The sequence below is a fragment of the Anneissia japonica genome, unplaced genomic scaffold (genome assembly GCF_011630105.1).
Source record: "Anneissia japonica isolate Jap-2015-1 unplaced genomic scaffold, ASM1163010v1 scaffold287741_len385558_cov193, whole genome shotgun sequence".
Taxonomy (NCBI): Eukaryota; Metazoa; Echinodermata; class Crinoidea; order Comatulida; family Comatulidae; genus Anneissia; species Anneissia japonica.
The window spans coordinates 226,964-244,995 of NW_022754911.1; the positions used below are offsets into that span (position 1 = coordinate 226,964).

General features: G+C 31.6%; 1 protein-coding gene across 10 annotated transcripts in view; it reads left to right on the forward strand.

The window, feature by feature from the left end:
- LOC117123299 (dystrophin-like) overlaps window positions 1-18,032 on the forward strand; it is a 271,629-nt gene that overhangs the window by 115,587 nt on the left and 138,010 nt on the right. For all 10 annotated transcript variants that reach the window (XM_033269187.1, XM_033269186.1, XM_033269185.1 and 7 more), the window contains 2 exons: window positions 1,004-1,309; window positions 12,384-12,779. In XM_033269187.1, the coding sequence (XP_033125078.1) occupies window positions 1,004-1,309; window positions 12,384-12,779 (702 nt within the window). The remainder of the gene's footprint in view (window positions 1-1,003; window positions 1,310-12,383; window positions 12,780-18,032) is intronic.

Consider the following 18,032-nt stretch of genomic DNA (forward strand, 5'->3'; position numbering starts at 1 on the left):
TACATTACCTCCTACAACTTGGCAACTTGTTGGGTGTTTTAAGAAGAGATAGGGCAGTAACATCTCTCCCTGATCGAAGTCAAATAAAAAAAAATTCCATCAACAATTCTTTTTGGCAGTTTAAATGTGTTTACAGTACTTTAAGAACTGTAATTTAACTACATGCATTATTTACGTGCATAAAAACACATCCAATAAATTACTGAAGGTTTTTTTGTGCTTGAATTGTCCTGATTAATGAAGTAAAGAATATACAGTGACAGAATTACTCTACTAATATTATCAAAGGAACAACTGTTTGTTATCTTTATTGAAAATTGAGACATGTAAACGACTAACATTCTACTTGTGAAAGATTTAGTAGGAATATTTGTTTTGGTATTATGATTATATATTAAACTAAATACTCAACATGGTACTATATAATATCACCATTACTGCTACCATCATTAATATTGTCATTTTCGTTATCATTCGCAACACAAGCATCATTCCCATTAATTGTCACTGTCCTCATCATTGCTGTCGTCATCGTCATCATCATTACCATCATTATCATTATAATATCTGCATTGATTATTATCAACCATAATCTTTGTATCATGGTCATTATGATAATATAACATAATTTTCATTATTGTATCCTCATCACAATTATCATCATCTCACCTTCATGATCATTATTATCACATTTTTTCATCAAAGATCACAAAATCATGATTACCATCATAGTCAAGATTATCAACACAATGATTATCATCATTAATTATCCATCATAATAAAAATCAACATCATTATCACCATTGTCATCATTGTGTCTGTTCTCTTCATTATCACGATGAACAACATGAGCGATCTTCATTATTGTTGTCAAGACGGTCGCCATCGTTGTTGCCAAGAAGGTAGACATAGTTTCTTTTTCACACTAATCTTTATGCAATTGTTTTTATGATTACTGCCATGATTATATAACACTTAAAACAACATTAATCCTACTTCATAGGAAACCGACGAGACGATAGCAAGTCTTGAGCCGGACATTCAAGACTTAATCAACCGAGGCGAGCAAATCATTGATGAGGCGAGGACAAGGGAACCAAAAAATGCCTCGCTGATTGCAATTAAACTGAACAAACTACGGGGACAATGGATGACCGTGAAGAGGGATGCGGAGCAAAAAAAGAATACAATGCAACTAGTGGTACCACAGTGGTATCAATATCAAAAGGACACACATGATCTTGATCGGTGGCTTGTTACTATCGAGCTTGAGCTAGAGGCAGCCAAAAACGATGACTCTAAATTGGAGGTAAGATAAAAAAGCGTTGTTTGTTAACTGTTCGAGATTTGCCGTGCTAGTACACTGTGTTTGTTGTTATATTTATTTATATTATACTGTATTACGTTATTGCTAGTCGTTCCAGCTAAAGCTGAACATTTGCAACCCAAAACAAAACTGACTGTTGAAACTACATTTTTTGATTAAAGCAGGTTCAATTAAATATTTTGAACAATAAAAACATAACAACACAAAAAGTAAAAAACAAATAAAATACAGTTCAACTTGCCTAAGTCAACTTTGCCTTGAATAACTTTGAAACTTGAATAATTTCCAAGTCGATCTTATTTTACATGCCAAATTGTGTTATCCATTACTTAACATTCTGTAAGTTTAATTGTATTGTATTGTTTAATTGTAAAATTATTATTATTATTATTTTATCTGTCAAACAATTTTTCAGTGCCATTTTGGATTCAACTTAGGCAAGTTCAACTGTAGTGGACAAATACTAAAAAATAAATGAGATATCAAAATATTAAGTAATAAGTTCATTTACAATCAAAATAATAGATATAATTTTTTTTATAACAAAAATAATAAATTGATAATATTAATTGTGTATATTGTATATAATGCAATAGTATCAACGAAGTAGCGGTATGCATATCATGCTTCTATTTATTGTAGTGATTATAACCAAACTATATCATATTTGTATTCTATGTTATTTAATTTTTTTTATTATTTTAAAGGGAAAATAAAATGTATTTGTATTTAAAAAAGAGTTGGAATGTGATTTCACACAATGTGTACTGATTAAAATATGATCAATTGAGTTATACCCGAGTTTAAGTAGTGATATAAAGTGCAGTGCCAGAGTCCATAAAACGTTAGTTATCACACCTGTATAAAAATTAACAGGTGTTCAATATAGGAGCGTTTCATTCATAAGATTGAAGATCTTATCACGCAAAATAATGTCCTGTGAATTCCTTACAGTTTAATAACAAATCAGGAAGCAGATAAATTATCACCAATCACCATGACACTTCTAAAAACTGATTGTAAAATGACAAATTACAAGTATAAAATAATTAGAAAATCTATATATCTCAGAAGTTGAAACCCCCATAAATTGAAAAAGAAAATGTTATTTGAGGAAGAAACTGAATTGTATAATATTTTTTTATTTAAAATATGATTCAATCCAATATTCTATGTTTGATTAATCTTGCATTTTTTTTTATAGTTTTTTTTTTTGTTTTTTTGTTTTTTTAATGATATCTGAAGCAGACAATGTAAATTTAATCGCTTTTCCTGCAGCACAATTCTGACAGGCAAAATTAATGTTATCACTCATCGCAAATCCTGGTCTTTGCTTGCTTAAGTGAATTACTTTGTTGGCAGATAGAGATTTATATTTCTGAGATTTATTGCAGACAAATCAAGCTTCAGCGACATTAAGCACATGTCTACAGTAATGAAATGTGCATGAAGTAGTTCTTAAAACACAAGCTGTTACTATGCTCTCTCATGTATCCCATAATTCATAGCATTTGGTGTATATTTTGACCTTTGCCCTGGGATTGTACTTTAATGAATCAATCTACTGTACATTAATATTTTCAATTAGGATAATAATGAGTGCATCTAAATATATCCATATTTTAAACCAATGTATACCATGATTTTTCAGGTAAACGAAAAATACGAACTCCCTAATTTATTCAATTGTGGTTATTGCATTCATAGGGAATGTTGTTATTGTCAATAACCACCATGAATAATTCCAAAATTAACCTTGGAATACTGATGACACTGAAGTTGAACTTGAAATAGGTCAGTAACTTTATGTTATTGATTGGTACAGTACATAAAATATGGATCAGACTTATAACCACCTTAATTGTCTGCGACTAGATTCATTATTGATTTAAAAAAAAAAAAAAAAACTATTTTATTATTTTTATTCTAATATTTTATCATCTATTCTTTATATAATGCACAAACAATATCACCTAATAAACAGTTTTATTCAATTTACTATACTGTATTTTATTTATTGTGCTGTTTTTATGTAGTGTATTATAGTTTATGTTGTCCCATTATTAACGATAGTATTGTTTCGTATTCTTGTGTCATCTTATTTTTATTAATGTACAAAGTAATAAATTTTCTATAAGTAAATAAATAGATGAAAATCAATTTATAATACAGGAGAATAGCTTTTGGCTTGTCCAGTTTTTGCTTGCCTACTTTTTGATTCATTTCAAGTGCATAGATCTAAAGTACACTTACACTATTTGTAATGGAAAGAGAACAGTACTATTATTATCAAAAAGGAAAAATATCCCCCCCCCCAAAAAAAAAAATTTAAAAAAATATTAGATAAAATAAATTTAGTAGAGAATGATTAGCTTGATTGCTTAATAAAAGCTGGTGATAGAAAATGATATATTTTAATAACTATATTTAGAGTTAGCAACTTCAAATGGCATGGCAAACTGTTTAGTGGCTTTGTTTATTTTTTTTGGGAATATAGGTTTTTTACCTTTTTATTTTCCATTTAAGAAAAGCCTACCAAGAGGTAATAACAGTTCTTATACTATATATGCCACGTAGGACAGTGATTAAGTTCACTTATTGGCATATCCTTGGCGCTTGTGTCTAAAAAAATGAAATGAAATGAAAAACATATATATATATATATATATAACAATAGCCTTAAACTGAAAAATCCCTGAAAAACCTTTAAAATATTGCTGAGGTATATTTGTTTACAGTGTTCATTATGTCCTACCCTGATTTAAGGCCCAAACATAATGACTTTTAGGCAAGACTTTTTGGTGAGACTTTTTTCATCCTTTGTTTCGCGAAACTAATTTTTTTTAATATCGTTAGAGGAGGGTGTAAAAAAAAAAAAATAAATAAAATGTAGTTTTTATTTAGCAGATAGTTTCGTCAAAAAAATCCAAGATGGAGAAAAAAATAAAAATAAAATTTTATTGGTGAATGTAAACAATGTAGTAAGGGATGGTTAAATGCTTTCAATTTCTATAATTAGGAAGAAATATACATCTTATTTTTTGGAGATTTCAAGGCAGCAGCAGGCGTAATAAAAAAAAGGAAAATTCTGAAATTTTAAGTTTTCCGTGGCAGAGGGTACGGTAATCGTGGAAGTGGTTTGGCGCAGCGTGAAAGGTTTGGTTTCCCAACCTTGAGGTCGGGGTTTCAATTCCTTGCTGTGCATTTCGCTTGTGTCCTTGAGCAAGACACTTTATCTGCATTGCTTCTCTCCACCCAGGAGTATAAATGGGTACCTGGTGGGGTTGCTTGCTCCTGCGCTGAATACAGCAGCAACACTTAGCATGTGGATCCAATGACCAGGGACAGAAGCGCTTTGTATCTGCAAAGAAAGGCGCTATATAAATAAATATGATTAGATTAGATTAGATTAGATTAATTGGCCGAAAATAAAATTATATTTTTATTCAAAATCATCATTATTGGCAGGCGGTGGGTTCACTAAACAAGGTATAAAAAAGTCTCCCCTTATGAGTGAACATTTTAGATTATCTGTTCGACATAATCAGATCAATTATTCCATAGTGGCCATTGAGAGAAATAATATTTGTTTAACTTTTTTTGTAACATTAAAATTATCAATTATTTTGTTTTAAACATAATATTTGTCCTGATTCCTCACTTCTTTTTTAATATGGGGATCTTTGATGCATACTTTTTCTCTCTAAACCATGAGGCTTGTCATCCCGAAATCAGCATACTGTCTCCAAATTTTAAACTGAGTAATTGGCATAAGAAAGTGGCAGTATTTTGTACCTTAGTACGGAGAAGCTATAAGTAGGGTAATACTTTTTCTCATAATATTGGCAGTAGTATGTCGATTCCAGTTAACATCACTGGTGCTGGTTTTGATACAGCAAACCCCATATTTTTTGTTGTTGATTGTAGAAGTTTTGATGTCAGATGTATGTTAGCGTAAAAGATATCTGAAGGTTAATTTGAGTCAGGCCCAGCAGTTGATGTTACTCATTAGCTCCAGGGCTTGATATCTCTTAATCAACCCTGTATGCTAGCCGACTTCAGATATAAGCATGGAATGTGTGGAGAGCCCTATACTTAACATACTTTGCATGACTGTTTTATCTGAAACTAAAGGTACGCCGCAAAGCTATTCCCAAAATTCATCCTATTAAAACTTCATGACCTTTCATTGAGAATATTATCTTTGAATAATATAACCTGCTTGTGTTAGGGAACAGCTGAGCCTGTGTATCTCTACCGATCATAGTACCAAATTGGAGATGACGTCATTACCTCGGTATACGACTGTGGAGATGGAGTACTGGGACCACATGAGGAGGAATTCAGAATGGGTTGATGAAAAGACAGATGATGATGTTGCTATATACAAAGAGGAGATGGTACCCAATATCGTCTCTCTGTGTCCATTTGGATTTGATTTAGCCAAACAGACTAACTGTTAATGCGTTTGGTGTTGATTGTTTAATTGCATGATGAAACACCTGAGACAAGCTAGGTTGAATTACTTTCAAATTAAACGAAGAAAGTTTACATCGAAAGGTATTAGATTGCAGATCAATCTAGGATAATTAACGGCCGTTTGTAACTACACCGTGAAATGAAAGTAATCTGTTCCACCTAGATATGAAAACTATCGCTTAAGATTAGGAACTGATCCATAAGCGTTTCTTTTTTTCATATGGGAAAGAAAACCCAGCTCTGTGCGGCAGTCCTACTAATCATTACATGGTTGTTACTTGCAAACTTATTTTGAGAAGACTGTCATTCATTATTTTGATCATGTGATAAAGGATGTGAATGTTCGATGCATTACTGTATAGGAAGTGATTTCACATGCTAATATGTTCAACTTGATATCAGGAACTTACTCAATACTTGTTGGCTTTTCTGACAGTGTCCACAAATTAAATGTCTGCTTGAATTTTAAATAGTAATCAAGCGGTTGTTGCATGTGAATAGAAAATTTCATAAAAAATTTAAATTTTGGAATTTTGTTCTACAGGAGTGCGCAAAGAAATTTTTATGGAGAGCCATTGGAGACCAACAAATTGTGTTTGATAATGTAAATCTCAGTTTTTTCAATCTTGTTTTGCCAATTAGAAGTGCTGTTATTCCAATCTGATTTGGCTTTGCTTCATTATATTGGGACTTTGTTGAACCTGTACTCTGTTTTGTATGAAAATGTTGACGGCGCCTGTATTAAGCGGCCACTTTGATTTCCTGGTTGGGAATTGACTTCACGTGTGCTATGAGTTTAGCTTTATCGTGCTGAAATCACACCCAGAGTATGTTGTCAGCCGCCTTATTCTTATTTCGATCTTTCCTTAACGACCAAATTGAACTGTTCAGGGAAATCTATAATTCACCGCCAAAAGCAAGATTCCATTAAGTTGTGCTATCATCATTTTTTGTCTCGTCGTCAGATGACTATTAAGAACCGTCTGCTAATGCTCAAATTTGCTGTCTCACATCACATGAAAATGATTTTATGCCGATATCCACACGGAAAATTCCTCACTGTTTTTTCACGTTGTTGAAACACTGGCAGATACATGAAAGTTTATTGAAACTGGAAGATTGTAAAAACAAAGAAATATTTATTTAATACTTCTATGTAAACTTTTATATATTGTTAAGTGACAGTAACCCAGCTGTGGAAACATTATATAAAAATAGATACAAATACATGACTAATCAATATTCAGATGTCTCATGAATATTCAACAGTTCATCAAGCTGCAATTCCAAGCATTGTAGTATTTGTAATTTTTACCTACAGTATACAGTAGTTGTAGCTTTATAAAAAAATTACATTTTCAAATTTATTGCCACCTTTTGAGTTTATATGAGATATTCATTGTTGTTGGAACCTAATAAGATTGTATACTTTATGAATATTTATAAGCTTAAAAGATTTACATATTGAAACAAAATCATTTTAATTCCAACAAGTACAAGTTTATCATATTCAACACTACTGCTGTCTGTTTCGAGTATACAGGATATTCGTCATTTGTGCTTTTAGTTTGAGGTTTACTGTAACCATGCTACCACCAATAATGGTTGTGATCTTAGCGTACCTTCTCCTGTTCTGTTCGGCTTTTCTCATTCTTTGGATCAACGCCTGCATCAAGGAGCATCATTCGGTATGCCATTATGTGTTAAGATATATTTTATCTTAAATCTTTTATTTTTTTTGTAAATAGTTGGTTTATTTATTTTAAAAAATCTATTTATTGTAGCCAGTGACTTTTCGCCATGTATTCTGTGACATTCAAGAAACTTTTATACTCTTTACTGCTGATTTCCTGTGCATAATATGTATTACTAATACACTTTTTTCTTAATATAACAACCAGAAAATTTGAAATGCATTTTCTCTATAGATTTTTAGTTTTTTGATTGGATAATTGGACTGTTATAATAATTTTAGTTTTCCTGAACTTGATTACTTCGTCAGTGATTTATCAATAATCATTTATCTGAAAATGTTATTCATAATTGAGCAAGTTGTACGAAATGGGAGTGAAAAGGTCGGCATTTCTATCAAAGTCGTTGACTTGCATTTTAAATCTGATTACAGTAATATTAACCTGAATAATAAATATGAATTTTGAAAATAAGACAAATACTATAAACCACTACTTTACCTTGCTTGTTTGCCTCATTTTGCCTCACGTAATGTGCGTTAAAGCGTCATCACAATGCCCCTATCTGTTTCTGTCAGCTGCCATTGCTCCAATTGTTCCATAGATAGCTTTCCTGCCCTTGTTATTTCATTTCCTAAATGTTTGCACTAGGTAATTTTAGATCATTCATGTTGTCTTCCTCCAGGAACCAATTTCATTTTAACCCTCTGGATACCGTATTCTTTTGTAGTGCAAACCCTTGAATACCGGATTCTTTTGCAGTGTAACAAGGTTTTTTGCGTTTTTTGAGTATACGTCGTTCTGGTGGATTTTTAGGAACTTTCTGTAAATTATACAGAAAAATGTTTCTAAAAACAAAGAAAGCTTATAGAATAAGCTTTCATTTGATGTATAATTTATATTTTTGGGAATTTTTTTTCATAATAAAATATAATATAATAGAAATTACAAAAAAATGCTACATATAAATCGTCAGCAAAAACCGAAAAAAAATAAATTATAGCCAAACAAAATAAAAACAAATATAAAACATTCCTATTCCACAAAGTTATATAATGTATTTACCCAACCATCCATAACTATAAGCGCGATCTTTCCATTCAAAGGCGTCGACTACCCTCAATTTCTAGGCCTAGGCTCATCTTCATCAAAAATATCTCCGCCGTCAGAACTGCTTGAAGCCCCATCATCGCTTGAAGTCATCATCGCTAACAGGCACGTCTAAGTCTCGCACATCTAAAAATTCACCTTCATCGCTGTCTGAATCAAAAATCAGGTCAATCGCTTCTCGGTAAGATCGTCATTATAAGCTCTTATCTTATTTTTAATTAATAACGATTTCAAATTGATATTTCTAAAAATTTTTATATAAGCGCATGTGAGTTCTTCACAGATTTCGAAAAACAAAAGCTTCACGCATGCGTGTTCAAAATTTCTGACGTATTGGAGCTAAAATAAAAACAGAAGAGCGATTTGAAAACCACCTATTTTTAGTCACGAAATTTCGATTGCAGTCGAAAATGGGAATTCTCGGTTTGAGGTCAATTTCGACTACAGTCGAAGACGGTATCTAGAGGGTTAAGATCAATGGAAGTGCATTGTTCTTTATTTTGTGATGAAAAAGGAACATACTATTTATTTTACAAATGGTCCCTCATTCAGTCATTGATGCTGGGTGAAAATATAAATACGAAAGGTGACAATTGACTATGGTGCAAAGTTACTGGTTTATTGAACAAGTCTTCTTGATACAAGATGATGAATAAGAATATTGTGATTGGATATGATTCAAGGTGACCTTTGCAATGTTGCTATTGACCTGTCTGCTAAGCACCACCCCTTAAATGATGCCAGACTAGTGATCTGGAGATCGTGGGTTCAAGTCCCATCCGAGAACAACTTGCGATTTTTTTCTCAAGTGTTTTCACACATGCTGAGTATTCAGTACATTTTCACGTCAGGTTGTGCAAAATTACACCTATACCCTTGAATATTGTTGCGAAGGTCCCGCAAAACGATAGTGTAAATACTGTCTCTTATACACATCTTACTTCTATGTAAACTTTTATATATTGTTAAGTGACAGTAACCCAGCTGTGGAAACATTATATAAAAATAGATACAAATACATGACTAATCAATATTCAGATGTCTCATGAATATTCAACAGTTCATCAAGCTGCAATTCCAAGCATTGTAGTATTTTTAATTTTTACCTACAGTATACAGTAGTTGTAGCTTTATAAAAAAAATTACATTTTCAAATTTATTGCCACCTTTTGAGTTTATATGAGATATTCATTGTTGTTGGAACCTAATAAGATTGTATACTTTATGAATATTTATAAGCTTAAAAGATTTACATATTGAAACAAAATCATTTTAATTCCAACAAGTACAAGTTTATCATATTCAACACTACTGCTGTCTGTTTCGAGTATACAGGATATTCGTCATTTGTGCTTTTAGTTTGAGGTTTACTGTAACCATGCTACCACCAATAATGGTTGTGATCTTAGCGTACCTTCTCCTGTTCTGTTCGGCTTTTCTCATTCTTTGGATCAACGCCTGCATCAAGGAGCATCATTCGGTATGCCATTATGTGTTAAGATATATTTTATCTTAAATCTTTTATTTTTTTTGTAAATAGTTGGTTTATTTATTTTAAAAAATCTATTTATTGTAGCCAGTGACTTTTCGCCATGTATTCTGTGACATTCAAGAAACTTTTATACTCTTTACTGCTGATTTCCTGTGCATAATATGTATTACTAATACCCTTTTTTCTTAATATAACAACCAGAAAATTTGAAATGCATTTTCTTTATAGATTTTTAGTTTTTTGATTGGATAAGATCAATGATTAGATGTGTTTGCAGTGAAAATTGTTTTTTAGGCTGTGGGAAGTATTGGTGGGAAGTATTGGTGTGAAGCACTTGCTTAAAAATTTCTTTACAACAAAAAAACTTAGGTTTTATATTTAGAGGTTTTGATTTCTATTATTTTTGTCTGCACTCAAGTTCAGAAACATATGTATAAAGTCAGTTTAGTAGTCTAAACTTTCATTCCTTTGGCTGCAGAAAGGTTGTGTATGACAGCAAGTTTCTTTCTATAAAATAGATTGGTGTAATAGTTGGGGTTACGGTATATAACTTCTAATCCCCAATACTATAAATTTTAGGGTTGTTTTTCTTTTTCAACTTTACATAAACACTATAAAAGCTATAGTAAATTGAATTTTTTAGATTTAAAGCTTAGTACCGGTATTACTTACATCTACATGGTAATTAAATTCATTATAAATTCTTCTTTATTAGTTTCCAAGAAAGTATGTTGTTAGTGCTCTCTGAATATATAAATATTTATAAAACAAATATAAATTGTGTGAACATTTGTGTACCTAATTAATATAATGTTTAGGCTGGTCGTATTATTGACAGAATTTCAGCTGTCTAGTTGTATAAAACAGTAAAATTCCATAATTAAAGTATGGCTGTACATTTAGGAGCTAGGTAATTCCTGTTTCAAAAAAATTGGGTGAAGATATGCCTTCCCTGTTTATTGTTTTTAGTTTCTCTACACACATACTGTACATGAAAAAAAAAACAAACCTAAAATATTATCTTAGGGTTGAGGTAAATCTGTCTTATATAAAGAGCATATTTAAATTTAAAGGTGTATGCTATATATTTAACTGAAGATTTTTATTTATTTTTTGCTAAATTTTATTAATTCATCAATAAATAAAACAGTAATGCTTATACATCATTAATGCATATTTTTTGTGCCTAAATAAATAAATAATAATAAAATAATCCTTTGATTGGAATATAGATTTAGGAATTTAGGAACTTTGTGTTTTCTCATCCCCAAATTTTTCATGCCATAATGTTCCACCTTTAATAACTAACCCCATGTTTCAGCTTTTAATTCAAATGTTGTTTCGGCGTTCGGCTCACATGTTGTTTCGGCTTTTAATGCCCATTTAACAGGGAAATAGCTATCTAATAATGTAAATGGCATGCTTAAGATACCAGGCATCGAGAGGACTGCTGTTTACATTCAGTCAACGAAGGCATAATGGTCTATGACATCACTGTCAGTTGTTTCCTGGCATAACATAGCCTACCTGAGTGGGAAGGCAAGACAAATAAAGTAGCGTAATTGAAAATTGGAAAGTGATTGACAAACTTTTTGAGCATGGATAATAAAGTATTGACAAGCTTAGCATATGCTAGATTACCTTCTTTTACCACACTTGATAACCTATTTGTCATCACATAATTTGATGTGCTTAATTATAGGCTTGTAAATTTGTTATAGAAAAAGTAACAAAACTCTTATGGGATTTTTACAAATATACAAAAAGTATTTTTGTTTTCAGTACCCAATCCTTCCCCTCTGAAATTGTAGAAGAGAATGTTGATTTTTGCACAACTATTCTATATTTCTTGTTGGAAATTGGCTAATACATTTATTATTATTATTATTATTATTATTATTATTATTATTATTATTGTTATTATTATTATTCTCCATTTTTTTCAACTATACTTGGTTGCTTAAAAATATTTGTTGGTGTTGGATAAATAATTGGTCATAAAAATCTATTATTTACATGTTGCATATTATTCTGAATCAATATTTTTACGCATAAATGTGTACAAATTTGTTTATGCACTTTTGAAAATGTTAATATTGAACAACCCCTTATCTTCAATGTAATTCTTAAGACATGGTTATTTATATAGATATGTGCAATGTTTTAAGATATTTACACAAAAAAAAAGATGATAAAACATACAGTGTCCCATATGATGGTAACAAACCTTTTTTTGGCGTAAATTTCAATTTTCAAACATGGTGCTATTTTTATCTTTCATCAGGAATTACATGATGAGATGGAAAAAAGACGCCGAGATCTTGAACAGCTTAATGCACAGGGCGACCAACTCGGTAGACAGGGAGCACAACCAGTCATTGAGCCTGCGATGGTAACCCTAAACAAACGATGGCTAGAAGTGGAGTCGCAATTTAAGCAGTACAAACGCCCAGTTATTGAAGACGTAATCGTTGAGGAAACGGTGAAAACCGTGCACACAGCGTTCACATTTGAGGAGCCACAGGAAGATAAACACGTAGAGGAAAATGTTAAACAGTTTGAAATGCAACTCGAATCTATAAAAACAAAAATTGCTGAAATCGAAAAGGATATGAATGGGTCATGCTTAGCAAGCACTCTACCATTTGAGAATATATCCGACAAAGAAGAAAAGTGCAAGGTAAGACAAATACATAACAAAATAATATATTACACTTAATTTTCTTTTTTAGCTCTGATGAGGAGCTCTAGAAACGCTCAGCTAATTGATTAATAGATCTTTTTTAGCTTTACTGCCTCTATTATACTGCCTGCATGAGGATGATTGATTAATAGTTGATTGATTAATAAATCTTTTTGGGATCTACTGCCTGTATTATACTGCCCTCATGAGGAGCTCTAGAAACACTTGACTGATTGATTAATAGTTGATTGACTAATAGATCATTTTTAGCTCTACTGCCTCTATTATACTGCCCTCATCGGAACTTTCAAGATTACAAGAACTTGTTTACTTAATATATGTAACCGCTTTACCTACTCTTTAATGTTTTTATTTCATAAGTTTCGTATGTTGATAAAACAAAAATCTTTTTGGGGCCCCCAAATTCTCTTGTCCATATCTTCATGTCCTTCTTAGCAGTTACATTGCACTGGGTAAACATGCTGTTCATCATCCCATAATTTAGAATACATGAGAAAAAATATGGGATGAAAGCTACCCTTTAGGCAAGCATATGGTAGAAATGATCTAAAAAACACTCCAATACCAAAGTACAATAGCCCTTTGCTTTCAGATGAGTGATGCTCTAAAAGTTCAGTCCTGCATCAATGTAGGGCAAGTGGGATAATGTCAAGCAATTTATGTTGACCTTTTAATGATGTACTATCTGACATTAAAAAAAGTCATCCACAGGTCACAAGCATCTAATCATAGCTGCTGCATCAGCAATTTATTGAGTGCTTTCAAAATAATTAAATTTTATGATTCAGCATCTTTCCTTGAGTTTGCAAAAGTAATGTTTCTGTCATAGTTAGTCCTATTCAATATTTTGTAGTCCCGTTTTCCTTTGGTGAGTTTTGTTGGCTTTTAAGAAGTACAAAATTCTGGTATATTCTAAAACCATAAATATATTTATGCTACCGGTACATTAGAGAGGTTAAATTTTATGTGATTCGTGGTGTTGACGAATTAAAGCATAATTTGGATCTACTGTATGTAAAAGCTGTACATATTTAATCTGTCACCCTCTTGAACATCCATCACACTTGTATCATCACTTTTATCATTACCTTTATCTGGCGCATCATCTGCATCGTCATCACCATCATTGTCATCATCATTCATCACTTTTCAACACCATGACCACCTCTTTCACCACCACCATTATTCAATTGTCATCAAAATTGCAACCATAGTTACCACTGTCATCATCATCATCACCTTCTTTATCCTCGTCATCGTCGTCTTTCATTCCTTTACCATTCCTTTCTTTTCATTGTTGTCGTCATCATTGCGATCATCATTACCTGGTTGTAATGGTTCCAACAATTATTAATCATCTTTATTAACAGAACCTTAAGCATCTCTTCACCACCACTTTATATGCCATCAAAACCAAAACTTACATAGGTCCTGGCATCTCATTGTGAATTCTTGGAGAATTTAGATTCGGATTGCGATAACTAACTGCATTATAACTGCCAGTGCACTGTGTAACTACCAGTGCCATGAAGAAACCTTATTAACTATGGTAGTTAGATTGCGACATATAAGTTAATGTTAATCCGCAAGTTTATTCCTGATTACTGTATTGCAACTTGATTTGACCATTGACTGAGGTTGTAGCCAACCTGTCGCTTAGCGACCTGGATTTTTAATATCTTCATGAAATTTTAAAAAGTCTAGTCGGATTGCGATGAATAAGTAAATGATGTATTCCCAGGTTTTTTAATCTTTATCTTCCGACCTGACTGCGAACTCGGCGACCTCGTAACAAAAGCAAAGAATTCATTACTCATGGTTATCATGCATCCGTCCATGAAATCTTGGTAGCATATTGCTGGACGGTTTCTCCTGTCGCTTGTATTCAATGCGAGAAGTAATTCTTTTGAATGTTTCATGCAAGAACGAATCTCACTCTGTCCTGTGTTCAAATGCAGATGTAATCTCGTTGGTTAAATATTCTGACAGATTTGGCTACGAACGATTGATTTGTGTACTAGCTTCAGGGTACTCCAGTTTTTAAGTCATTTGAAATTTTTAACGTGTCTGTGTTAGAGGTTTTTAGTTGAATTGAGTTCATTTGAGCCACGATTCTTGGACAGAATTGGATACTTCCGAAGGAACTTAGCAATCCATATCAAGTTTTTATGAGGTTGGTAGCTATTATTAGGCTGTACAATTATTTGTTTTGTTTGTACTGTAGGTGTAAGAAACCTATCAGGAAGAATGGAAGCTTATTATTATTATTATGATATTATTTAAGCTTCAATTACTTAAAAAAAAATATCAGATACGCTACCATTTCATTCAAAGGTAATTTAATAATTACCCATTATAAAACTCTGTTTTTAATGAATAATATTATCTAATTTTAACAATTGCAATTTAAACATATCTTCTGCAGGTTATTGAACAGTAGGCCTACAGTATGCACTATTTATGCTTTTTGTACACTAGGAGGTCAACTTAGCATGCCATTCTATAGTTTAAGCCATTCATAGATAAGTGTGGATACAAATAATGCCTCAATTCATTCTGTAAACAGTTAAACCTTGTTGCATAAATTATGAGAATACTGCTGCTTTTATATAGTACTTTCATTTTTTTAAGTTTAAATTCAATGTTTGTTTGTGGGAAATTTAGGTGTGGATGAGTGTGGTAAGGAAATTGCCTGCAGTTAAAACCTTGAGTAAACAGTGGATGGGTTTTGCAAGTACAAGCATAGCAAGGCCTTAAAAATTCAGGAAAAAAATATAAAACATTTCATTTTAGCTATGCTAAAATGTTGAATTCCCAGTTTTTAATCTCATGGCTTCCAGATAAAGTATTACATCCAGGCTGCGAAAAACAGTTTAGTGCAAAATTTGTTGGGAGTATACTTAAAAGATGATTCGCGTATGAGACAATCCCCAAGTTTTGAGAAGATCTTTGGATGGTTTTTGTATGTCATGCGTATAAAACAACCCCCTCCCCTCGTTTCATCATCAGAATTCCTAATTTTTGCTGGTTTTTATAGTCTTGATACTGCATCTAGCTTGCTAAAAATGCAGCCAAATGTAGGGCCAGTCTTCCAAATAATACCATTTTATAGGATTTTAAGTGTTTATCAAAATTTTATTTCGCCGCATTATAGTTGCATTCATTCATGCTAGCAGTTAGTAGCTTCATTTCAATAGTAAGTTTGCATGTTACACACCATCCACACATAAGACGGACATGATTTAAATAAAACATTGTATGTGTTCCTTAAGATGACCCCCCCCCCCCGTTTTTCAATCTTATTTGCTATTTTAAGCCTCGTCTTACATGTGAGTATATATGTACGGTAAAATAAGGGAAAGTCTTTAATATAACACATTTCAATAGTCATTTTAAAAGGATTCAATATCAACTTCTAATAAAATACAGATAGAAAAAAAAATCGTTTTTGCTGTTTACTTATCTCTTTTTTTTAAATATTAAAATCTTAGATTTTCTGCCAGCAAGTTTAGAGGTCTACTCATATGACAAACCAGATTAATATCTTCAACTAGGTCTACTTATATTATGAATGTATTGTTTATACTACTATTATTAATAACAGACAAGAATACTAATTTTCAATAGATTTTTTAATATAATATACAAAGTAATACAAATTAAACAATTTTTTTTTGTTTTTGAAGTATAAACACAAATAGCAAAAATAAACATAAATTCAACATTCAATCAGTCAAACAAAATAACTTGTATAACGCCAACTTCCATCACATGAAGTAAAGTTTGTTTTGTGGCATTGAATGACGATAGTAACATTTTCAGATTTTGCACAAAATGATTAATCATACACATTTAAAATCCATGTAATTTAGATGCTATACTGTAGGCCTAAACAGTACAGGGACCCTGTTATTGAAATTGTCAGCGCATTATGTTTGCTTATTTAACTGTTAATTAGATTATCAGTATGAATATTTGCAGGCGATCTGATTATGAATATCTGATTGTATTGTCAAATTTCTACCATTTTCCCTCCAGACTTAAATTCATCGATTTCCATAGGTCAGTTTCAATCATATTTGTTTTAATCATTTTCATAATTGTAATAAGTAATGAAATGCTGATGCCTGTGCGTATGATATGTACGGTGTTATGTGTACTTACTATGTATCGAATTACACCTTAAATGACAAATTTCCTTCGCATTTTCAACCCACTGTTTCTGAACACATTTCACATTCTATTTAACTCCATGACATTTCCAATCCTTAATATTTTCTACCTCTTCATGTTTCAAACCAACTTCATGTTTTTAACCATTTCTAAACCCCTTAACATTTCCAAACCCCTTCACTTTTCCATCCCATTCAAATTTCAAAATCCCCTTTACATTTTCAACCCCTATCATGTTTCCTATCCTCTTCATATTTCAAATTCACTTTATATATTTGACACATTTGCAATTGTCCCATATTAATAATAATAAAAAAAAAGTTCAGTATGAAAATCTCTATTGGTAATTGAGAATGATATGAATAATAGCACTTTGTGTTACCATTTAAGACCAAATAAACAAAATTACTAGTTTCTCGTTTCCTCACACATCATTTTCTCTGCCTCTCTCCAAATTGTTATTTGATATTTTGTTTATTATTTTCATTTCATTTAATTTATCTCGTCAAAAAAACAATAAAATTGACAAACACAAGATAACAGAGAGCAAAAAACTTCGCTCAGTTGTCAGACAGTATTATATAAATTAAATTAGCATAAAATATTCAAGTAAAACAGGCCGATCAATAAATTTAAATATAAAAATATTTATTATTTTTTTCAAAATGTACAAAAATATGGCTTACCGTACTCACATCAGTAAAATTCCTCTCTCGATCGTGGTTGGGGATTATCAATAAAGGTATAAATCATAGTGCTTCTTTTATTTGCTTTCAATGTGTCTACTTTATTAAAAGTCAGAAAGTAGTAACTGTTTCCCATCGGCCATCTTGCATTTGCCATCTCTGAGTTTTAAAAAAAGCCCTCATTCTCCTTCTTTCAAAATTTTAGGATGAGAAACTACTTTTTTTTTACCTGGCCTAATATTGTATTATGGTTACATGATACAGTAAAGTACATTGTGTCACTGCACAGTGTAATAAACTTGTAAACCATCTATCGTATTGTAAATTGTTCACTAGCAAAACACAATAATAATGATATGATAGGGTTATA